The following is a 20,977-nucleotide window of genomic DNA, read 5'->3' as shown; positions in this document are numbered from 1 at the left end:
CAAAAGTTTTCCCCCAACTTTCACAGTCAACGAGTTCAGGAGTTAAATCCTTAGGCAAAGTAATCGTCAACATTCTATGTTTATCAGCAGGAGTAGAATTCGGAAACACAGCCTCCAGTTGATCAAATTTCTCGGCAAGCCAGAAAGGGAAATCATCCTTATCATCTGGGCGCTTACCAAAAACCGAATTGACCATAACCGGATTAAGCCTTAAACCGCCATGTTTCGTTTGAACGGCCGGACCCCCCGGGGGACCTCCCGGGAGATGACAACCAATGTATTGTACTAATGCACGAATCACGGCAATCGAGACAACGTGTAGTCTGCGAATATCCGCTAAGGGACAAGCGCCGTGATTCGGGTGCGGGGTGAATCCACCCAATGCAGGCCAATTTGTGCCTGGAATGGACAATGGACCCAACCTCGCAGCGGACAAAGGGTGGGGAAGGGCACCATCAAACCAAACGTGATGCTGCCAATGATCAATAGGTATTTCCAGTGCCCTGTACGGCGTATACTCAGCCGGTACAGGTGAGGGTGTGTACGTGTGGAACACACCAGAATTTGCGTCCACTCCCGGAAACGTTACCCACGAATAAAATAGTTCGAAAGGGTACGCCGGATCTGCACACACCACCAAAATCACAGCCAAACCATCTAACGGGACTTGGTAAGCCTGTAAATGGTTGCGCACCGCAATGCGACTATGCTGTGGAATGGCTACAGCCTGCGCCATGATTGCACCGGAACTACTGAAAAAACAAACGAAACTTTGTAGCACAACTGGGTAGTAATTCAAAGAAACCGTTTTTTAAAGATTCAAGCTTGAAAAGACCTATTTCAAAAAATAGGTAGGTTTCACCGACACCAGCGTTTTCTGGAAACGACAGTGAAGGGGTTAAGGTTTGAACAATATACTACTCGAGTGTCATGATATAAGTCCACCAACGTATGGGCGCCATGTAGCAGGGTTTCTGTTCTCCCACAGAACTGTGCACAGAGGATTGGAACCTCAGCGAATTAGGGTGACCCAAAACTCACCTCAGTACCCAACAAACCCCTTACCGAGCTAGCTACAGTGTCTCATTGGTCATAACAAACTCCCAATGTTTAGACAAACCAGAACATGAGCTTACAATACCTCAGGTTACGTGGAACACATGAGCACTCCTTAGTTATACAATCATTTCAAACCAGAACTTGGAGTAAATGAGGACACGTGCACATTTGAAATATTTATTTACTAATGCCGTCTTCTCAGGCGCAGTATCTTAGATAATACAAGGAGACATATTATCAGAAGCAAAGTTATCAGCATAGTTACTAGTCCATAGAAAGCAAATGGTGACAGCATGCTAACATGCTGTAATGAATAAGGGTTAACAACACTTATTTCTCACCCTCCCTAACACCCATAATATATTAATAGCTAAGAAGGTCTCTTTGGGTTTTGAAAGGGCGGGCCCATACCTCAGGATCCTAGAAGGAAGAGATCACATCAGCATACACCAGCTCTCTCTGCATGCGAACAGCATCAAGTGTGTGTTTGTGCTTCAAGCAAAGCAATATAAAACCCGCCTAAAGCCCAAAGTTGGCAGAAGCTGAACTTATGTTATGTCTATGAAGGCGCGAAGATCAGACCTCATAACAATTCTGTATCGTGTTATTCCTGAAGCTTCAGCACTTTCTGTACAGACATAGTTTATTAAGCAAAGCTGATATCAGAGTAATAACATATTATTCTTGTGTAAACCACAACGAACTACTAGGTTGAAAGCTAAATCAACAATTAAGTGTCGTGTGCAGAAGCAGCAAAAGGAAAAAATGGCGTTTAAACCTGTAATGAGCCTATGCTAACTTAACGCATTATAAAGATATACAGTAGCTATATGACAACCCCAGTGGATACCTCTTTAAAAAAAAAAGTTTCAAAAAACGTTATTGATCAAATCAAATAGACAGGTTACATTTGCAGTAAATCAAAGCACCATATACAAAAGACACAATGAGGGTTACAATTAGCACCAGAGGGCATTAGCATGGCAGGTGTGTCTTGGCCTCGACTAGATGATGATGATGGCAATTTACAGGGAGCTCACAAACTATAGAAGAAAAGACAGGACCAGCCGAAAAGAAGGGGCAGGAAAAAGGCAAATTACAGACCGTCATCATTGGCCGCCACGGGCAGTGAGCCGGTGAGGAGCTCAGGAGAGGCAGCTGGAAGGTGCTGTGAAGTGTCTCCTGTCGCAAGAGTAAAATAGTAATTACAAATAATTTGTTTAAAATTAGCTTCTTGGATTCTCTGCGAGGAAGTACATGTGGTTTACCTAGACTTAACCCCCCTCTTATTGGATTTTTATTATTATTTTAATTTGTAAGGCGCTCAGCTACCCAAAAAGGGTTTCCCGGCGCCGTAGCGGACAGAGAGCAAGAACCAGAACAGTGATCAGGAGTTATTGGTCAAAAAGCCAAGATTTAAGAAATTTGCGTAAGTGGGTGTAATTAGTTTCTTTCCGAATGATAGAAGGCAAGGTATTCCAGAGAGTGGGACCCAGGTAGGAAAAGGATCTCCCACCCATTCTGGAGAGTTTAACCCTGGGTATCACAAAGTTGCCCTTGGTTACAGATCTTAATTGGCGGGATGGAACATAGGGACAGACAAGCGCTTGAAGACATTGAGGGGCAGTGCCTGTCTTGATTTTGCAGATTAGAAGTTGGTTAGGTGAAGCATCTCGCTGCTGAAGCCTATTCACTTTCCGAAAAAACCTAGCTGCAATTTTGGGAGGATTGATTAAAGGATTTCCCAATATTTTTGATACAAAGAATGCTTCCTCTCCTTGATGGCCAATTTATAGACCTGTTGAGACTCCCTGATGACCTTGGCATCCCTGGGAATCCCAGCCAATGCCTTTGTCAGATGACAATTTGCAGTTAAACAATTCACATCAAACCATCGTGGCTGCTCTAAAACGGGTTTGAGAGAAAAATTTTAATAGCGTCACCCAGTTGTTGATATTGAAAAAACAACTCATCCCCTTAATCATCGCCTAGAAGCCCCTAGAAAAAACAGAACTATAGTAATATTCTACCAAGAGTCTAGCAGACATTATAAAACGAGACACTCTTTTCCGAGCATTTAACCGTGTTTTACAGAGCAACCATGATATGTTATGTTCGGTTACTTTAGTGTGCTATGGTGCACAAATTACCTGTCACCAAGGACAAATATAGTAGCAAACAAAGAACTGAGATTAAAACTGATCAGTCTTTAATTATTTTCTAAATTTAGTATAGTCCTTGCACATGCAAGAGCAAGGCAGCTTATTGCAATAGGTGGGAGCCAGATATGAAAAAGATCTGCCACCACACCTTGACCTATGAATGCGAAGGATAGTAAGTAGTGCTTTGTCTTTAGATCGCAGGTTCCCCACTGGGTGATAGCTTTTAAGCCTCTGTTGTAAGTAGCCAGGCCCTTTCTTAAAAGTCAAACCAATTTTGAATTGAATTCTCTTTCTGATCGGCAGCCAGTGAAGCTATCTCAAAAGTGGAGTATCCGCTGATCTTGAGAGAAGATAAGAAATAAGCTGTGCTGTTATGTTTTGCACAACCTGCACTTTACACAGCAGTGTCTCATTTGCGGACGCCAATAAGGCATTGCCGAAATCAAGCCTGCTAACAATAAGAGCTTGCAACTGGGATTTTCTAGCTGCTAGCCGAAGAAAAGGGAGTGCTTTCCACAGCAGCTGCATCCCGTGGAGGCAGGTACCTCTTTTGAATGTTATCAGCATAAGACACATTTTCAACATGAAGGATTTAATGAGCAAGCAAGTGGGGCCACATATATATTGAACAGAGTGAGGCTCAGACAGGAGCCCTGGGGAATCCCTTGTCAATCATCATTGTTCTAGTCCAGACCTAAAAGTCCCCAGTGAGATGACTTGAGGTTGATTTTCCCAAAAGTCTTGATGCCACTCTAAAGCTGTCCAATAGATCCCTATTTCCTTTAGCCTGTGTGATAATCTAGCATGCAACAGAGTGTTGATGAGCTGTGGTCGGATATAAGAGCACAAGCATAGATGTAGTGTTGACATCCAAAGAACATCTTATGGACTACAACACTGCTACCAAGGCTGTCTCCGTGCTGTGCGCAGATCTGAACCAAGACTGAGATGGTCCAATATCTTATTTACCGAGATGTGCTGGTAATTTGCAATAACTGAAGAGTCCATGTCCTATTTTTTGAATAGACATAATCTGAGCAGATTTCCAGCAAAGCTGCATTTTCGCTGGTGTAATTTACTTAGGGAGAACCACCAACATCTTGGGTGGGCATGGGTCCAAGGGAGAGCCAGGTTTAGCTTTTTCTAATACAATTAAACATAGCCTTGATTAATTATACTGTAGGAAAGGGGTTACTAGTAGAGAGGGGTAAAACCCTACCCAAAGAGCAACCCCAATTCTTGTCTAGGTGAAACACAAACCCACCCCAAATTAGCCTATGCTTGACGCTCTTGTTGCTTTGCTCAAAAGCAACCAAGCTTAACTTTGAGGCAATGTGTAAAGTATTTATGCAGTACACAAACAGTAATAAGGTGAAAACCCTACACAAAAAAATCCCACACCAATTCTGTAAAATAGAGAAAAATGTAATAAATTACTTGACAACAAAACACCAAATATCCAATTAGAAGAACTGGAGATATGCAATTTTAAAGATTTAGGTAAAGGTACTACTTAAAACCAACTGTCAGGTCAAAATCATAAGTTCGGCCTGACTGTGATGGAGTATGAGCCAGGTACAGAGACTAACTTAGGTCTGCTGAGCAAAGTGCAGTAGTTCCTGGCTGCAGAGAATTGCAAGATCATGTTTCGAGGATTTGTTGTGCATAAGCGTTTCCTAAGAAGTTGCGATACGAGGTCCTGCATCAGGGATGTGTTGTGCAGTGGCAGTTCCAATGCAGAGATGCAAGTAGATGCATTGTGCTGCGTCGGTATTTTCCAAGAGACCACAGCTGGGCTGGCACAGCACCTTCAGGCCCACTTCCAAGGCTCCAGGATTGGGGTGACACCACTTGGGGAGCATGACTCATAGCAGGCAGAGTCCAAGTGCCTGGTTCAAGGAGGTTGGAGCCTTCTCTTCCCCTGAGGTTCTGAACAGGAGGTAGGCCAACTAGCCCCTTAAGTCACTCTGGTGGTTCTGGGATCAAGATGCAGATCCAGTCCTTCTCACTCGGGCAGCAGGGCAGCACAGCAGTCCTTCTTTCACAGGCCAGATGTGTACCTAGGATTTGGGTCTGGGTGTCCAATATTTACACATGGTGCCAACTTTGGAGTAGAAGAACGTTCTGGAGGTTTCCACCCCTTCTGAGGAGTTTGGGATTTCTTGCTGTCCTGCCCTGGCCCCAAGCTTGCCTGGGGGCACAAAAAAAGAAGTATGAAACCCTTTATGAGTGTGCTGAGGCAAAGCCTTTGTGATGTGCATGGGTGGTAGGTGGCTGCTCCTCTCGTCTATCAAAGCAGAGCTGTCCCACTCTGCCAACAACTATTCCCCTTTGTCTCACTGTCTGGAAGTTGTACACAAAGACCAATTGTTAGTTACACCTAGTCATATGACTCACGATACAGGCTGCAGGCACCAAATGGTTTGGACAAGAAAATGGCAACTTTCTAAGAGTGGCATTTTCAGAATTGTGACTTCAAATCTGACTTTACCATTAATGAGGGTTCTAAATTATTACAATTCTTTAGAAACCAAACTTGGCATTCCCACTTGCTCCCAATTGAAAGGTATCACTTAATAAATGTGATAAAGTAACCCAGTATTATCCTATGGGAGGGGTAGGCCTTGCAATAGTGAAAACCAAATTAAAGAGTTCTTTACTACGAGGACACTAAAACTTAAAAAAGCATGTCCAACTTTTGAATAAACTGCACCATGCTCTATGGGCAATGTAGAGCCTACTATAGGGATGTCTTGTACATTAAAAAGGTAGTTTTTGGCCTGGCAAAAGATTTATTTTGCCAGGTCAAAATTGCAGTTTAAAACTTCACACACAGGCTGCAATGTCAGGACTGAGTCATGTTTGACCGACTACTTAAGTAGGTAGCATAATTCATGTTACAGACTCACTAGTAGCATGCCTCAGGTACATGTGTTACCCCTTTACTAGGAACTTGTATGTAAATTAAATGCGCCAATTGGGTGTAAGTCAATGTTACCATGTTTTAGGAAGTGAGCACACACACTTTAGCACTGGTTGGGAGTGATAAAGTGCAGAGTCCTAAGGCCATCAAAAATGCGATCAGCAAAAAGGAAGGAGCAAGGCAAACAAATTGGGGAAAGATGGCCCTATGGCTTTCCAATAAATGTTTGTCGTGCGTGTAAAGAATTATCATTAGTTTCTTCAACAACCCTCCTTTCTTGATTTACTTAAATTGTATTCACGTACATTTTTTAAAAATGTATTTTAAAATGCGCCAATGTTGTTTGACTCTACCCATTCATCCTCAGACATAACTATCTTAAGAATAGAATAGCTTTCTATAGTTTGCTTTTGGCCAACTCATTAACAAATTACCCTCCATGTGCAAGAAACCAAACAAGTGGAAGTGGTACAGTGCATGTTGGAGATGTAATGTTTATAGTTCGATCTGCTGGGATCCCCCTTCTAATGTTTCTGTTCATTGACTGATGTATCCAGGTGCATTGTCAGGATCCAGTCGATCTAAAAGACAGATACAAACCTTTGAAAACCAGAGTAACAAGAGAGAGGAATTAGTGTCCGAAATGAAGGCAGAAAACATCAGAAAATTCTTAAGGTAAGTCTCCTCAAATACTTTTGCTTGTTGAGTTACTTGTTGTGAATGCATCTGTCCTATTAAAGCAGTTGAAATATTCTCCACGAGGGTTTACCTTTTTTATTGCTACTAGACACAGGTGACAGTAGGGTGTCATAAATAAATACCACACTACTCCAAAGAATTGTGTTGTGTTATATCAAACATATTTATAGGGTGGACAGTCTGCCATTGTTGTGGCCTTGCAGTGTCAATGGCGTTTCCGCCCTGTTTTGAGGATTCTATGGTACACCACAGCTTGGTTTGTGAGTTGTAAATGAAAGAGCCAGTGTGGAAGTAGTTGGTTTTCTTAATGAAAACTGGATACCTTGTAAAGTTGTTGGATGGGGCCAACAAAGGTTGAGACTAGATGCCTATGTGCTAATTGGGTGCACTCTCTGACCCTCAGGTTTACTGTTGATTTAAGGATATTGTTATATAACTTGTGGGCCAGCACCACCAGTTTACCCATATTGGGCGATACCAGAGAGACTGAAAGCATGGAAGACAGATTTTTGTCCTGGTGCAGCAATTCTAGCCCTAAGGACTGCATTATGTAGCCCCCAGTGCCCAGACCCTCACTATGATTTGCTGATGGCGGTGGTCCGCCAAGCCGTCATCAACAGTCCACTGCCACTGACAGCGAAGAACACACTGCTTCGTTGGCACGGTTTGTCTCTCCTGCTCACTTTTGAAAATACACGCGTCTTGGAGCTCTGCTGCAATGTGTCTGTCACTTATGGGGGCCAGCCTTTCACATGCCCCACCCATTCCTTGTACCTGAGCTGTTAGGGTTTGAGGCTAGTAGCTCCTCACCAGATGGCCATAAATCAGTAAGAGCCCCAATAAAACAGAGGCGTTTTAAGGCATGGCAAAAGTGGACTCTAGCCCAGGGCCCCAGCCTTTCAGTGGGGCCCCCTGATACAGCCAGCTCTGTTCTGCAGAGTCTTGCCCTGATGACCTTGAATAATTCCTCAACAAGTATTTTTCTAATACATTTCATTTGTTTTAATGTGGTTGATGTGTGAGAGTCTATCACATACATTATGCAGAGGAATGCTGTTTTTATGTTTCGTGTAACATTCATAAAATAGTTTCTTTTAGATCTAAACAGGACCTCACATGTCAGAAATAGAAGCGCGTCGCAGAAATTTGCAGTAATATTAATGAACTCCTGCTGTATTACAATATTGAAAACACCAGTCACTGTCCTTGAATAATAAATATAGACACATTTAGAATTGGGACGAATTTGCCTGTGCACGGTCAGTGACCTGGCCAAAAAGGGCATGAAAAGGCCCGAAAACTGAGCTCCCATAATACATTTCGCCCAGGGCCCCCAAAATCCTTAAAATGTCCCTGCAATAAGGGCCAGTGCTGGGCTGCAGATGGTGCGGGCTGCAGTGTGGATTAGACACTGACTCAGAGTGCCCCCTGCACTCCAGGCAATGACGGACACTATCTAGTCCAAGGCCTTATCATAAGTCGCATTGATTATGGGAATGCCCTATTAACTTCCATAAACAAAAACCTTCTGGCAAAACTGCAGGTGTTGCAGAACACCGCAGCCAGATTGGTGCTTGACCTGCCTCCCCGTACCCCATCAGATCCTTTCCTTAGGACCTTGCACTGGCTTCCCATTAAGAAACGTATCCAATTCAAACTGTGCTGCTTAGTACACAAGATCATCCATGGACAAGGGCCGGTTTACCTGGAAAAAAACCTCAAACCCCACATACCGGCCAGAGCCCTCAGATCCTCCAGCAAGCAGCTCTTAAAGGTTCCCAAAGTTCGACTGTGAGAAATGGCGATAGGTCCTTCAGTAAAACAGCTCCTGAAACCTGGAATTCCCTGGCCCTACCTATTAGGGCGCAATCTAACTATCTCAGATTCCGCAAAATCCTTAAAACCTGGCTTTTCTAATTACTCTGTCCTTCCCTTTCTGTCTGATGTCGGTGCAAGCGCTCTGAGACCTTCGGGTGATTTACGCGCTATATAAATGCAATTTACATTACATTACATTACTGTGGCCTCTCTGCCTCCACTCAACACACTGCTTTCTCATTCTGCTTACCAGATGAAAACCTAACCTGCTGCCGCAGCTGTATTCTATGTGCACTTTGTATTTCACAGTTAACAATGTGGCATCCTAAAATCTTATTTGCAAGTGTGTGTTCTTCATGTCACTCTACATTTGCTGCACCTGTCGGATAATTCAGCCTCTCCAAGTTCGACATGCGGAGCTCATCACAGCATGTACCATAGCATCGGACAGGGGCCTCAACAAAATATTAATAAAGCATCCAGCGCCCGAGGCAGTCGTCCTTGGCACTGCAGGAGATGAGAGCTCGAGTTCAGCTCCTTTCCCATTTTTGAAGTAAGTTTGTACCAGCAATGTATTGTTGCAGATGGCTTTTCTCATGTTTTGTTGATGCCCCGTCTGATGGTATGGTACATATTTTTTCATTTGTACCACCTACCTGGATGTCACTGAACGTTAGCCGTGTTTGGTTTACCCCATTGTGAGTAAATGTTTACACTTTTTGTCAGCACCGCACAGCATACATGGTGGCTTATTGCAGCTATAACATGGGTAGATGACTATAGATTAGCTTTTCTCCATTGGCACTGGCAATGTTACCCAGCTGTGCACAATCATGCGGTAGTTGATCATGGGTCAATGTGCATATTAATCTTTTTAATGGAATTGTATAGCGAGTGACTAATGCTCATGGTGTACTATTTACAGGACACTCACGTGCTTCTCATTGTTGGCAGTAGCACGCTTCCCCTTGTTTCAGTGCGATCACGCGACAGTTGCATGCGGGTCGATGCGCGCCATTGATCTTATAATTGAGACGCGGTTGGCCAGTTACTTGAGAACGGCACAGGGTGTGCCACTTTCAATTTTAACGGCACCTCCTAGTTTTAAACTTACTTAGCACCCATCTTTTTTACTTATTTGTTAGGTTGTGTCACCCTTTGGGTCACATAAGTTGGTATATTTAAGCAGAATCATGGTGATGATCCCTTCGCAGGGCGGACTTCCCGAGTCATTGTCTGTTTTTTTGACAATTGCATGAAGTGGCACACTAGGCAGTTTACACTCAATGGTGAGTAGTGTACAATGTTGAGTCTTGTTGGCTATTGAATTCCAAGGTGGAGAATATCCAGTACTGATATATTTCTTTTGGGTTTCTGTCTCCATGTCCGGCTGGTTCTAAGCCAAAAGACGTGGTCCTGAGGAGACCCGTTCATTCTGCTTGGGTCAAAATGTGATCATCTTTCCCTTGGGTCATTTATCTAAAGTGATTGTTATGAATATGCAATGACATGCAATCAAATCTTATTCAAAATTGCTTGTTGAACTAGAGACGTACAGAGTCTTATATCTATGTTCTATATACTTTCACACACACTAGAGCACTACAGCGTTTGCACATGATGATTAAAAAGAATTTGGAAAATACACATCATCAATGAAACCCTTGTCAGATTGTTTGTTTGTCGTTATGAACTGATTTGCTCTCTAGTGTTCCAATTATCACATTTATTGCGGGATTCACTAGTTTAGAGTGTGATTCTCACCGACAAAATGATTCCCACAACACTTTGAATACACATATCAATACTTACCCTCGTCCCTGTGGGCTTAAAGGCTTGTCCTTCTAACATAGACCAATCCAAAAGGGGCCCCCTGAAAAGAATATAGGGCAGACTACAGGGGAATATTACACTACTGCATTAGAAAAAGTCAACCCTATCCGTATAGAAAAATGGCCCATAAAGGGTCCGCAGGTTTAAATACGCAACATTGAGCTCACCAACATGCGACGAGTAGGCCACAGGGTAGATTCAACTCCAGATAGTAAGTGTACAAAATCTTTATTTTCTTTTTTATATTTTCTTAGCATACATTAAATCAAGATAATTGATACAGTGATCCATAGATTCATCAGTTGTCCTTCTAACATGTCAGACAAGGAGCTAAGTAGAACAGGGTTTCATGGGAAGCTGCAGTAAATTAGTAATGCATCTGTGCCAACCCATGTAAGTAATTTAGCTAGAGGCTGGGAGAAATTTATTTCTTTACAGGGCAAGAAGATTTCTGTAGCTCTTTGTCTTTTAAACAAGAACACATTTTCAAGAATTTCACACCCCTGTAGCTCTGCCCACTTTTACTACAAGAGCTGTTATCCTTAATGTACGATTTATTCCATTTTGGTATTGTACCCATATTGGACTTGGCCCTTTTTTCAGGGTCATCCCTAAACTTTTTGCCTTTCTCCTAGCATTTTTTCCGACATGGTGTTGGTGGTTTTAGGACTCTGGGCACTTTAGCACTGCTGTTCAGTATAAAGTGTGTCTGCTCTCTGTGTTAAATATGGTAAGATTGGTCTACACCTGTTTGGCCTATTTAATTTACCTGTCAGTCCCTTGTAAAGTGGGATCTCATATCCAGGGATGGTAAATTAAATGCTACTGATGGGCTTGCAGCGCTGAATGCATCACCCACCAAAGTAGCCTTTCAAACCTATCCCAGGCCTCTGCCATTGCAGGGACTGTGCGCGCAGTGATACTGCCACTGTGACGAGGCACCTAAAGTGTGTGCCATGACCGTGACCCCCCTTTTACGGTATGTCAATCATCCCTAAGGTAGGCCCTAGCTAGCCCTATGGGCAGAGTACATTGAAGGTAAACGATAGGACATGTACCTTAAGTGTGTGACATGTCCTGGTATTGACAAACAGCCAGTTTGGTTTCTCACTACTGTGGGGCTGCCCTCCCATAGGAATGCATTGGGTATTCCCTGATAATGTGTTTCAGTGGTATTTCCTGATATGAGAGGCGTAGCGTGGTCAAGTTTGGTATATTTGGAATAGTGATAATAAATGCTGTGCAATGGTGCGCACGGATTTATTATAACTATTTTAAATATGCAACTTTTAGAAGTTGGCATTTCTGTGTGATATGTATCTGCCTGCCTGATGTGAATTGCATGTCTGGCTTGTCAGTGACAGGGGCTGGTGAGGTGTGTGTGGCTCCAGGAGGGGCAGGGTGAGTCAGCGCTAGGCTGAATGGGACATCTGCATTTGGAGTGGTGGGAGGAGAAATCCCTGGTCCCTGAATAGGATGGTGCCTGCCCTAGTGAATGCTGGCTCCGCCCCCCTGTGGTGTGCCTGGTGACGAGCCCCCACTTAACAATTGGGAAGAGGAGCCTGGTAAAAAGAGTTCTCCAGAATCAGTTCTAACTGGAGAACCAGTTCTAACTGGTTTCGCCAAGCCCTGTGCTTTGTAGACAAAGGGGAAAAGTGGTATAAAGATAGAGGCTGTGACCCCATGAAATGTTGTTGTTCCTGTGCATGTTCTGTCACTGGGGGGCTGCTGCTGCTGGGCTCCAGGAGGAACTGCCACGAGGGACTGCCTCCCTATTTGAGGGCCTTGTGTGCTAGCCTGCCTGAGCCCAGCCTTGTGCCCCCCTGACCTATACACTGGACCTTGTCTTAGACTTAGCACCTTGGGTGCGCTGGAATATTCTAGTGCTGGATTCCCTGTCCAGCCTTGCCCTGAAGCTTGGGGGATTCAAGCACTTCATGAGCGCTGCACCGTTCGGGCTGCTGCTCCAGGGAAGAGGAGCATGTGGGCCTTGCAGCGCAGAGCTACGTCCTCTACTGAGGGAATCTCGATGTGGGGATTCCCCCACATCACGGAAGGAGCGGGATCCCACCCGCATTTTGCCGTGACCCTGCTGGTTGTGTTGAAAACAGCGGGTGCCCACCCTGCTCTTATGCATTTTTAAAGAGCGGGTGCCCACTCCGCATTGCCGCTGTTCTTGTGTGATAGGCCATTGCCCATCCCGCGTTTGCGGATGGAAAGAAATAACTGCCACGCCCGTCACAACCATGAGGCCAGTCAGCCTTGCCTGACTGTGGGTGGGCGTAAGACGGAGGCTGTGGCCAGTGAAGGAAGCGGAGCTCCCCTGCATGAGGGAGAGCCCCGCGTCCAGCAGCATTTGATGATTGCAGCGGAAAGGGGTCCGAGGCACACTGTCGGTGCCTGCCCCCACAGGATTGAAGGAGAACCCGCTGAAGCCTCCCCAGCGAGGGGGGAAGTCCGAAGGAGATCTCACGTGTGATCGGAGTCCCCTGTGTGAGTGGAGGAGAGTGAAGCTTCGTGCCTGGTCCCTGGAGAGCCCCATTGAGTAAGGCTCAACTGGTTGAGGGGGGCGAGTCCTCCACAGTGGTCCTTCCTGTTGTGGGGGTCCTCTGCAATGTGGGAACAAGTGGATTCAAAGCCTTAGAGGGGACTTCCAGGGTGTAGTGTTGCCATTGCCAGTCTCAGCTGCCCTGCGAAAGCGCAGGCAGCTGCAACATCTGGGGGCATTTCTTTTTGGAAGTCAGAGGCACAGTGGAGCAAGTGCCAGTCCCAACTGCCCTGCAAAAGCGCAGGCAGCTGGAACGTTTGGGCGCATTTGGGTTTTAGAGTGCCAGTGAGGGACTGGAGGCACAGTAAGTGCCAGTGCCCGTCTTTTTTCTGCACAGCTGCACCGCAATTAGTGGCAGCTGCAACGTTTAGGCCAGAGTGTATTGAGGAGCCCCAGAAGGGGACCCAGGGGGCACAGTGGTGCCAGCGCATTGCGCACTTTTTTGTTTAACTGCAAGTGGCAGCTTATCCCCCTGACATTCGAGACAGTGGGCATTTGACCCCTAGAGGAGGCCAGCTGGCTTGGGGGGGGTCATAGGTGGGATTGTGAAAGGGCGCAAGGCCCTAAGGTGATGTATGCACCTTGTAGCGGTGTTACTGTGGTGCACTACTGAGTTCCTACCTAATATGTTTATGCCCAATGTCATTTATGCATAATGTTATGCCTAAAGTGATGGCGTAATGTGTTTATGCTGGTGAGGCCTAGTGCGTAATGTGTTTATGCTAATTCGGTTTGGGCCTAATGTGGTTATGCCTAATGTCATGCTAGGATATTTTAGGATGGTGTCTAATGTGACTGTGATAATGCTTAGGCCATTATTGTACCAGTAGTTACTGGTTGTGGTTTATATTTACTTACCTGTTCTGATGGTTCTGACCATGGCCCGATTGGCCTGGTCCTGTAAATAATCCCCCGTGAATATTGCCAGTGCCAATTGGCACAGTGTATATTGTGTGATTATGTTTCTAATGTGTTTATAACAATACTAAGGCTATTTTTGATATAACCTTGTGTGGAGTTTCTTTTGTGGTGTGCCTAGTGTGTTGCTGCTGTGTGTGTGCGCAAACGTTTTACACATTACCTCTGGGATAAGCCTGACTGCTCTTGCCAAGCTAACAAGGGGTGAGCAGGGGTTATCTTCAGCGTGTAACTCCCTTGCCCTGACTAGAGTGGTGGTTTCCGGCTGGCTTTGGCTCAAGCTCTAGCCAACCAGAAATCCCATTTCTAAAAACCCATAATCTGGAAGTCACCCAATAAAAAAACACTGCCCAAAAAGCAATGCTTGAGTGCAGATGATCCCTGAAACATTAGGCACATCTCTGAAAAACTGGGTTCAAGTTCTTTGCATGAAAAACTGTTTTCTGTGCAACTTCAAGCAATTACAGAAAAACACAATCTAAAGAAGGCCTCGATATGGTTGTCTAGCTGTGTACAGCAAAGAACTAATGGTGCCATCATTGTTTGATGACTTACAAGTGCTGATACATGGTGGCAGTGTCTCTGCAATGACACTATTTTGGCTGTCTTAGGAACCATATAATGTCTTCTTATAATTCAAACCTTCCCAATGCACACTTCTCAAGGACGGTGCCTAGTTGGCTTAAGTCTGTCTAGTAGATAAGAAAGTGGTTTCTCTTCCACCTTATACGGCTGAGGCAAAATTGGTTATATGTGGTGTCCTTCCAGAGATGGTACTATCGACTTTTATACATTTATACAGGCAGCCTCTTGCAAAACTTACCCTTACTTTCAATCATACCTCCTCGCTGCTCTGAAGCAGTGGGAAAGCTGCCAGAGCGCTATACACAAACCACAGATACAAATATTATAAATAATAAAGGTTGCACAAAGGTTGCTGACGTTAAAATCCAGAAATAGTCAATACAGAGAAGTATTTAGTAAAGAGAGATTACCACCACAGCAAACTGAGGAGTTGGTGATAGCGGGACAATAAAAATGGAAGCAGTTTTTTATAATGCAGGATTAATGCTTTGGATAGGCTGCCACAGAGACAAAGGCCACGCCTCTGAAACCAATCTTAAATTTAATGACCTCATTTTTAATGTGATTACATTTGTCCATTTGCTATTTGACACTCTTCTAGAGCACATTGAGTTATTAGCATTGCAAAGCACATCCCTGAGTTCATGAAGGGATTTGCAAAGAAAGTACACTTTGGGCTAGCATGAGTGGGAAATTAGCAGTCTTGGAAAAGTGACTTCAACTTTATTTCATGTTTCTCCTTTTACAACATATGCTGATTAAAATACATTAGCAGCTACAAACGGACACTAAGGAAACAGCAGATATATATCAAAAGAACACCAGAAAAAATATAAAGTTTTGATGCATAAAAGGTTTGTGCTTGGGAATACTGGAATAAAATGTCAAAATGCATCCTGTTTTTATTTCCAAGCAGACTAAAAGTCTGCAGACTGTTGAGAAGTGAATTGCATAGTGCTTTCTAAGCATAATACTCTGCCTCCCTGCTCACCCTCACTCCCTTACCAAGTTTGTAATGTTGTTCCTGCAAAGGGACCTCGAGACCATTCCATTTGCAGCACATGTCAACTTCTCTAAAAATAGGGCCAAAAACGCACGATGACTGGAACGAGCTAAAAAATATACTAAAGGTCGCTGTGAGTCAGTGCAGTCTAAGCCTCTTGCATGCAGCCCTGCCAAGTACCACGTATCTGGCGTTACACTAATACATTTAAGGGTGGTGGTCTGCATCACTGCACTGAAATGCAAAGTCACGCGTATTAGTGCATCCTCAGCTGTGTCAAGCGCTGCAGCCCGGAGAGCGCTGGCTGCATAATTAATTATAATAAACCATTTGAGAGTGTGACAGGCAGCACGTGGTGCGCCGAACAGCTGCTTGCTAGACTTTAGGCTGGGGCTGGCGGAAGCTGCTGCTTGCCACTATGTAACTGACACTGTGACTGGATTGAATGGATTCACAGTGCGACCAGGCATTCAGATAGCTACATTTTACTGACCGTCAAGTCAGTGCCTGCCAATCATGGCTACTTCTGACACACATTCAGGCAGTGAGGACAAAAGTGTGAGTTTCTGTCAGACTCACTTATATGACAGTGGGTCCTGTTACATAAGGACTGCAGGCCATAGCACGAGCTGGCGGCAGTTGAATTCACAGCTGCTGACTGTGAGCTGCAATGAGTTCCCACTGCAAGGGTCCCGCAACTGATCCAACAGCTGACTGCGGAGGCCGGAGTGGTCATGGTTCCGTTCATTTGCAGCATCTCAGCTTCCAGAGCATAGAGGAACCCTGACTGCAGCTAGCTGAGCAGCCGAGCGAGCCTGATGCCTGGCCAGTCACCACCGCACTCACCCCCAGTCAGTTATAGCCATGTCTAAACTGGGGTGGCGGAGTGAGCTGAAGAATGATGATGGATTAAACCCAGATCAGTTGTCTCGGTTTGAGTGCTGGGGGTGAGTGCTTGCAATGTTCAATACTCCGTCCATCATCCTCTTTGGTTTTGCTTTGTTCGCCCTAAGTTGGCAGGGTATGCCTGGACGTGGGTCCCTTGCTCACTTTGCCACTGGATTCAAGATAGCCTGGCTGATGAAGGCTGTGAGCCCGAAACTGGTCCAAGGATGCTTGTTTCCGGTCCAGGGAAGACATGGCTTGGCAGTTCGGGCTGGACTGTTCCCATGAGGCACAGGGTCAAACTGATTTGCATATAACCATGTCTGAACTGGGGTGGCAGAGTGAGCTAAAGAATGATGATGGATTAAACCCGGATCAGTTGACTGGAGGTGAGTGCTTTCAATGTTCGATACTCCGTTCATCATCCCCTTTGGTTTTGCCTGTATGAATGAAAAGCAGGATATCCTGCAGGGCACACAACAATGGAAAGAATGACGTCCTGTCACGTGAAAACTGCTCACCAAGGATGAGGGAAAACTGGGAAAGGAAGCAGAGAGGTGAGAAGGGGGGGGGCAGATAGGTGTGAATATGGCAGTGAGACAAGAGGTGCAGGCAGAGAAGCAGACCCAGCATAAACACGTGGCTTGAGTAAGACTTTGTGTCTTAGACCCAGCAGTAAATTAGAACAGACATTGAAACGGGCCCCATATTTTTTCCTATATTCATGTCCTTACTTGACCTGCAAAAAAACTGGTCTAGTGTCTGCACGACGAAAATATGACACGTATGCTGGGTCAGACTGACCTACAGGGCAATCAAACCAGGCTGTGCCCGACGGTCTAATCTGTCAGGTCAGTATGCAGGCTGTTTTTCTGGTTGTTTACAGGCCTGTTCTATGGTCATATGAGCCATTTTTTACTGTTGATTTTTGTGATAGTAAAACAAACATTGCTAACGTCAACTCAAATATATGCAGTATTCCATACCTTACAAAATCGTATACAGTATGTCTTTACAAGTTAAAAACTGCTCTAATTTGCAAATACAGATTTTTTTCTAGTTGCCTAAATCACTAATGGGGCCACTTTTATTTCGGTGCTGGGGCCTATTTCCTGTCTCTGTCTGACAATGCATGTTAGGGGAATACATGGCAGCATATTAGTTCCTGTTTTTAGTTCACATGCTTCACTTAATTTAGCATTCCTTAAAGATTTTAGGTATTTCCAGGATGTGTGTTTCTGTAATTCGTTTCACAGCATATTACTCTCGTATGGTGCACACTTTGTACTGAGTGGCCTCCAGGTGTTTATAACAGGCTACAATTGAGAGCTTTGAAGTTGAGGCTGAAGGCAGTACAACTTTCTCACTGTGCCCAACTAGGGGTCAAAAAGGTGTTCAGAATGCATGTTCGTTCAATACATGGCCTCTCTGCAGAGAATACAGAACAACAGTACAGTGTTCAAATTGCAGTTGTGATTCTGTGCAAATGTGTGTGAAGAAGGCACACATTGGTCAAAACAGTGACAAGGTAAAATTAACATCATTTTTTGTTGTTACTCATTTATCCTAAACAGCTGACAACCATTGACAAAATCAATATTCCTGGCTGTTTTTAGGTGTATGTCAGTTGTTGTGTTATATTTCTGTTTTCGATCACGGCAAGCCCAGAGAGGAAACAAAGTACCGGTCAGATTGAACTCCATGTGGACTCACAGAAATTTAGATTACCTGTTTAAGCTACACCCTTAATTACATAGAACACACCCCTTTTAGAGACCCACTCATTTTTTTTCAGCCAGCTTAAAGGCCTGGGCTGGCAGAAAGGGAGACAGGGATGAGGCGAGATTGATGTAATGGGCAGAAACCATGTGAACAGCCTGGTAGAGAGATTAAGAGACGAGGTGAAGGGCATTACATTCAAAAGACAAGGATGTGAGAGGGGTAGAATCCATGCAAAATGGTAGGAGGCAGGGAAACTGATGAACTTTGGAATGCAGAGGTTCTTAATGAAACATTTAATAATTTGTTGTGTGCCAGGCATGCCTCACACTTCCAAGTGGTTTTGGGGTTTCACCCTCCTCAAGAATACCTTGAAAAATGGCAGAAGATTGTATTTTTGGCCCGTTTTCAATAAAACGTGGTCCACAGATCATATGCGATACATTCTTACCAGTCTGCACCACTTTCATGTGCCTCATTCTCATGTAAGAACTGCACCCCTGTCTTTTCCCTTCTGTAATCCCCACTTAACCATATGCTCCATTTTACCCTTTCAATCAACACACTTTCCTGTCTGCAACATTCGCCCCATTAATCACCTCTCTTTATGTTCTCTAGTGCGCAGCATTCTGCTCTCTAAGCTCCCTTCTCTTTAGAACACCATTGTAATCCCATGTGCACTGTGCCTGTGTTGTCTCCTCTCTTCCTAGTGGAAAAAACAGGAGCAAGCACGATTCGCATGTGGGTCTTATTGTAATTATTACTGCTAAATCAGGTGAAAATTGTTTTTGCAACTATTTGTGCCATAATTGCAATGGTCAGCAGGTCACAAGTTTGAATTGGCTATTAATAAAACATATTTACAGAGCGGCGAATGTGTTAAAGTAGGCGATTTATAAAAAAGTTATTGTTCCATTTACTTTTCTTTGCAATTGAAGCATTTCCACCCCTTCAAATGTGTTCCTACTCAAGGGTAGACATTGCCAGTCTAAAATAGTCTAAAATAGTGTCTGCTTTTCACAAAATATATGTTTATGTTCGAACGCGGAAACATGAAATACTGCAACACAGGAGATAGATGAGAGAATAGTGCCAACAAATCATATTGAACCATTGTCCTAGCTCAATGTGCAATTATGGTTACTACTTAGGGAATCCATCTTTATTTACACATGCAACAAGGCTCTGTTACTGGCCACTCAAAAAGTCAGCATGCTGTGACAGTCTTCTCAGGTAGGTGACACTGTATGATCAAAGATTTTTCAGTGTGATCATAGGCTAAGAAATCTGACCCAATGTGTGGCAACCTGCACAGCATGCTTAGGTTTTAGTGTGGAAACACTACCTGGCCTGTGGGGAGCAAAACGGACAGGAGAAACCACGAGCAGTGGAAACAGTCCAACTTACAAACTGGTACTGAGACAGGTTTTTTTACGTACCAGCTCTTCTCTTCTGGTTCACTCAGTCTCCGAGTCTGTGTCCCTGCCATGAGTTTGCTGACAACCCCATCAGAAGACAGGATAGGAACAGGGGCTGACCCTTCCACAGCCCCACTGTATCATGTTTTCTGATAGGGCTTGGGGTGACAATGCTACAAATGCATCACCGCTCAAGCATGCTTCTGTGTTTCACAGGTGTGCATTTCAGGGAGAATGCTCAGCTTCTCTATGGCTTGTAAATGTGTGAAGAGTGCGAAAAGGAGCATAGTACTGACAAAAGCAAACATGCAAACTGACAGTTAGTTTGGGTGTTTACCTTTTGCCTTTCAAAGCTGTTCAAAGCAGCTTCTTTTTGCCTGTTGATACTAGGCAGCGGTGCTCTACCGGCCTCAGGCACCAGCTGGCTCTGGTAAAAGGATTGGGGATAGAGGAAGGCTAGAGGTGGATGTAAAGAAGGAGAACAAGTAAAACAAAATGAGAGACTTGGGGAAGAGTGGTGAAGATCAACACATGGAGAGCATGAGGAGTAGAGCATGGAGGGAAGAGGTGGATCTAAAGAGTGCAGAACCAGTGAAAAAACTTGAGGTTGGAGAGAAAAATAATAGGTGCAAGATAGTGCATGAATGGGAACAGTAGATATAAAAGAAGCATTAGGGGAATTTAAGTAGCAGGAAAAGGGGGAAATTGAGAGGTGGATGTAAGAGGTCGGGATCATCAATAGAAGGTAGGAGGCTGGGTACGGAGGGAGAGGAGAGGTACATTACAGGGGCAGAATCAGTGAGAAAAGATTAGAGGGTGGGGAGAGTTGAGAGATGAAGTGTGCGGCAGGGATTTGAGAGGGAGTGAAAGAGAAGCAGAATAAGAGAGAAAGATAAGAGGCTGATGGATGTAAGAGATTCAGAAACAGTGAAACAAGGTTTAAGGCTCGAGTGAGAGATGATAGGTGAAGGGTAGCACATGGATGGGAGCTGGTCAGAGACACAGTGCCAGTAGAGAACTAAAGTGGAGGGGGGAGAGAGTGACTAGTGACAGGTGGATGTAAGAGGGGCAGAATCAATGGGTACTCTGAGTCAGGCAGAGAGATGATGTATGTGAAGTGTTAAGCATTGAGGAGAGAGAGAGAATACCTTATTGTCTAAAGTTTACATAAAACTATATACAATAAATACTGAACATAAAACTTCACAAAATGCTGATAAAAAGCACCATTAAAATTCAATACATTTTGATTAAAAATTAAAGACAAAGTTAAGTATTTTTCCCCCAGAGGTTAACCGTATGTGTCAAGAATTTTACAAGGTTACCCACCACTTTTACAGAACCGCCTTTAAAGCACAATAATACAGCCTCTGGTATTGTTCTTATGCCCACACCATTAAACATTGA

At 44.3% G+C, this 20,977-nt stretch overlaps 1 protein-coding gene across 1 annotated transcript in view; it reads left to right on the top strand.

Moving 5' to 3' along the window:
* The window catches only part of LOC144773916 (N-acetylated-alpha-linked acidic dipeptidase 2-like), a 696,330-nt gene that overhangs the window by 33,467 nt on the left and 641,886 nt on the right, over positions 1-20,977 (top strand). The window contains exon 3 of the mRNA XM_078658978.1: positions 6,702-6,819. Within this exon, the coding sequence (XP_078515104.1) occupies positions 6,702-6,819 (118 nt within the window). The remainder of the gene's footprint in view (positions 1-6,701; positions 6,820-20,977) is intronic.

Source organism: Lissotriton helveticus, chromosome 8 (genome assembly GCF_964261635.1).
Source record: "Lissotriton helveticus chromosome 8, aLisHel1.1, whole genome shotgun sequence".
NCBI classification, from domain to species: Eukaryota; Metazoa; Chordata; class Amphibia; order Caudata; family Salamandridae; genus Lissotriton; species Lissotriton helveticus.
The sequence above is the reverse complement of the archived record's forward strand: the minus strand, read 5'-3'. Positions and strand labels throughout refer to the sequence as shown.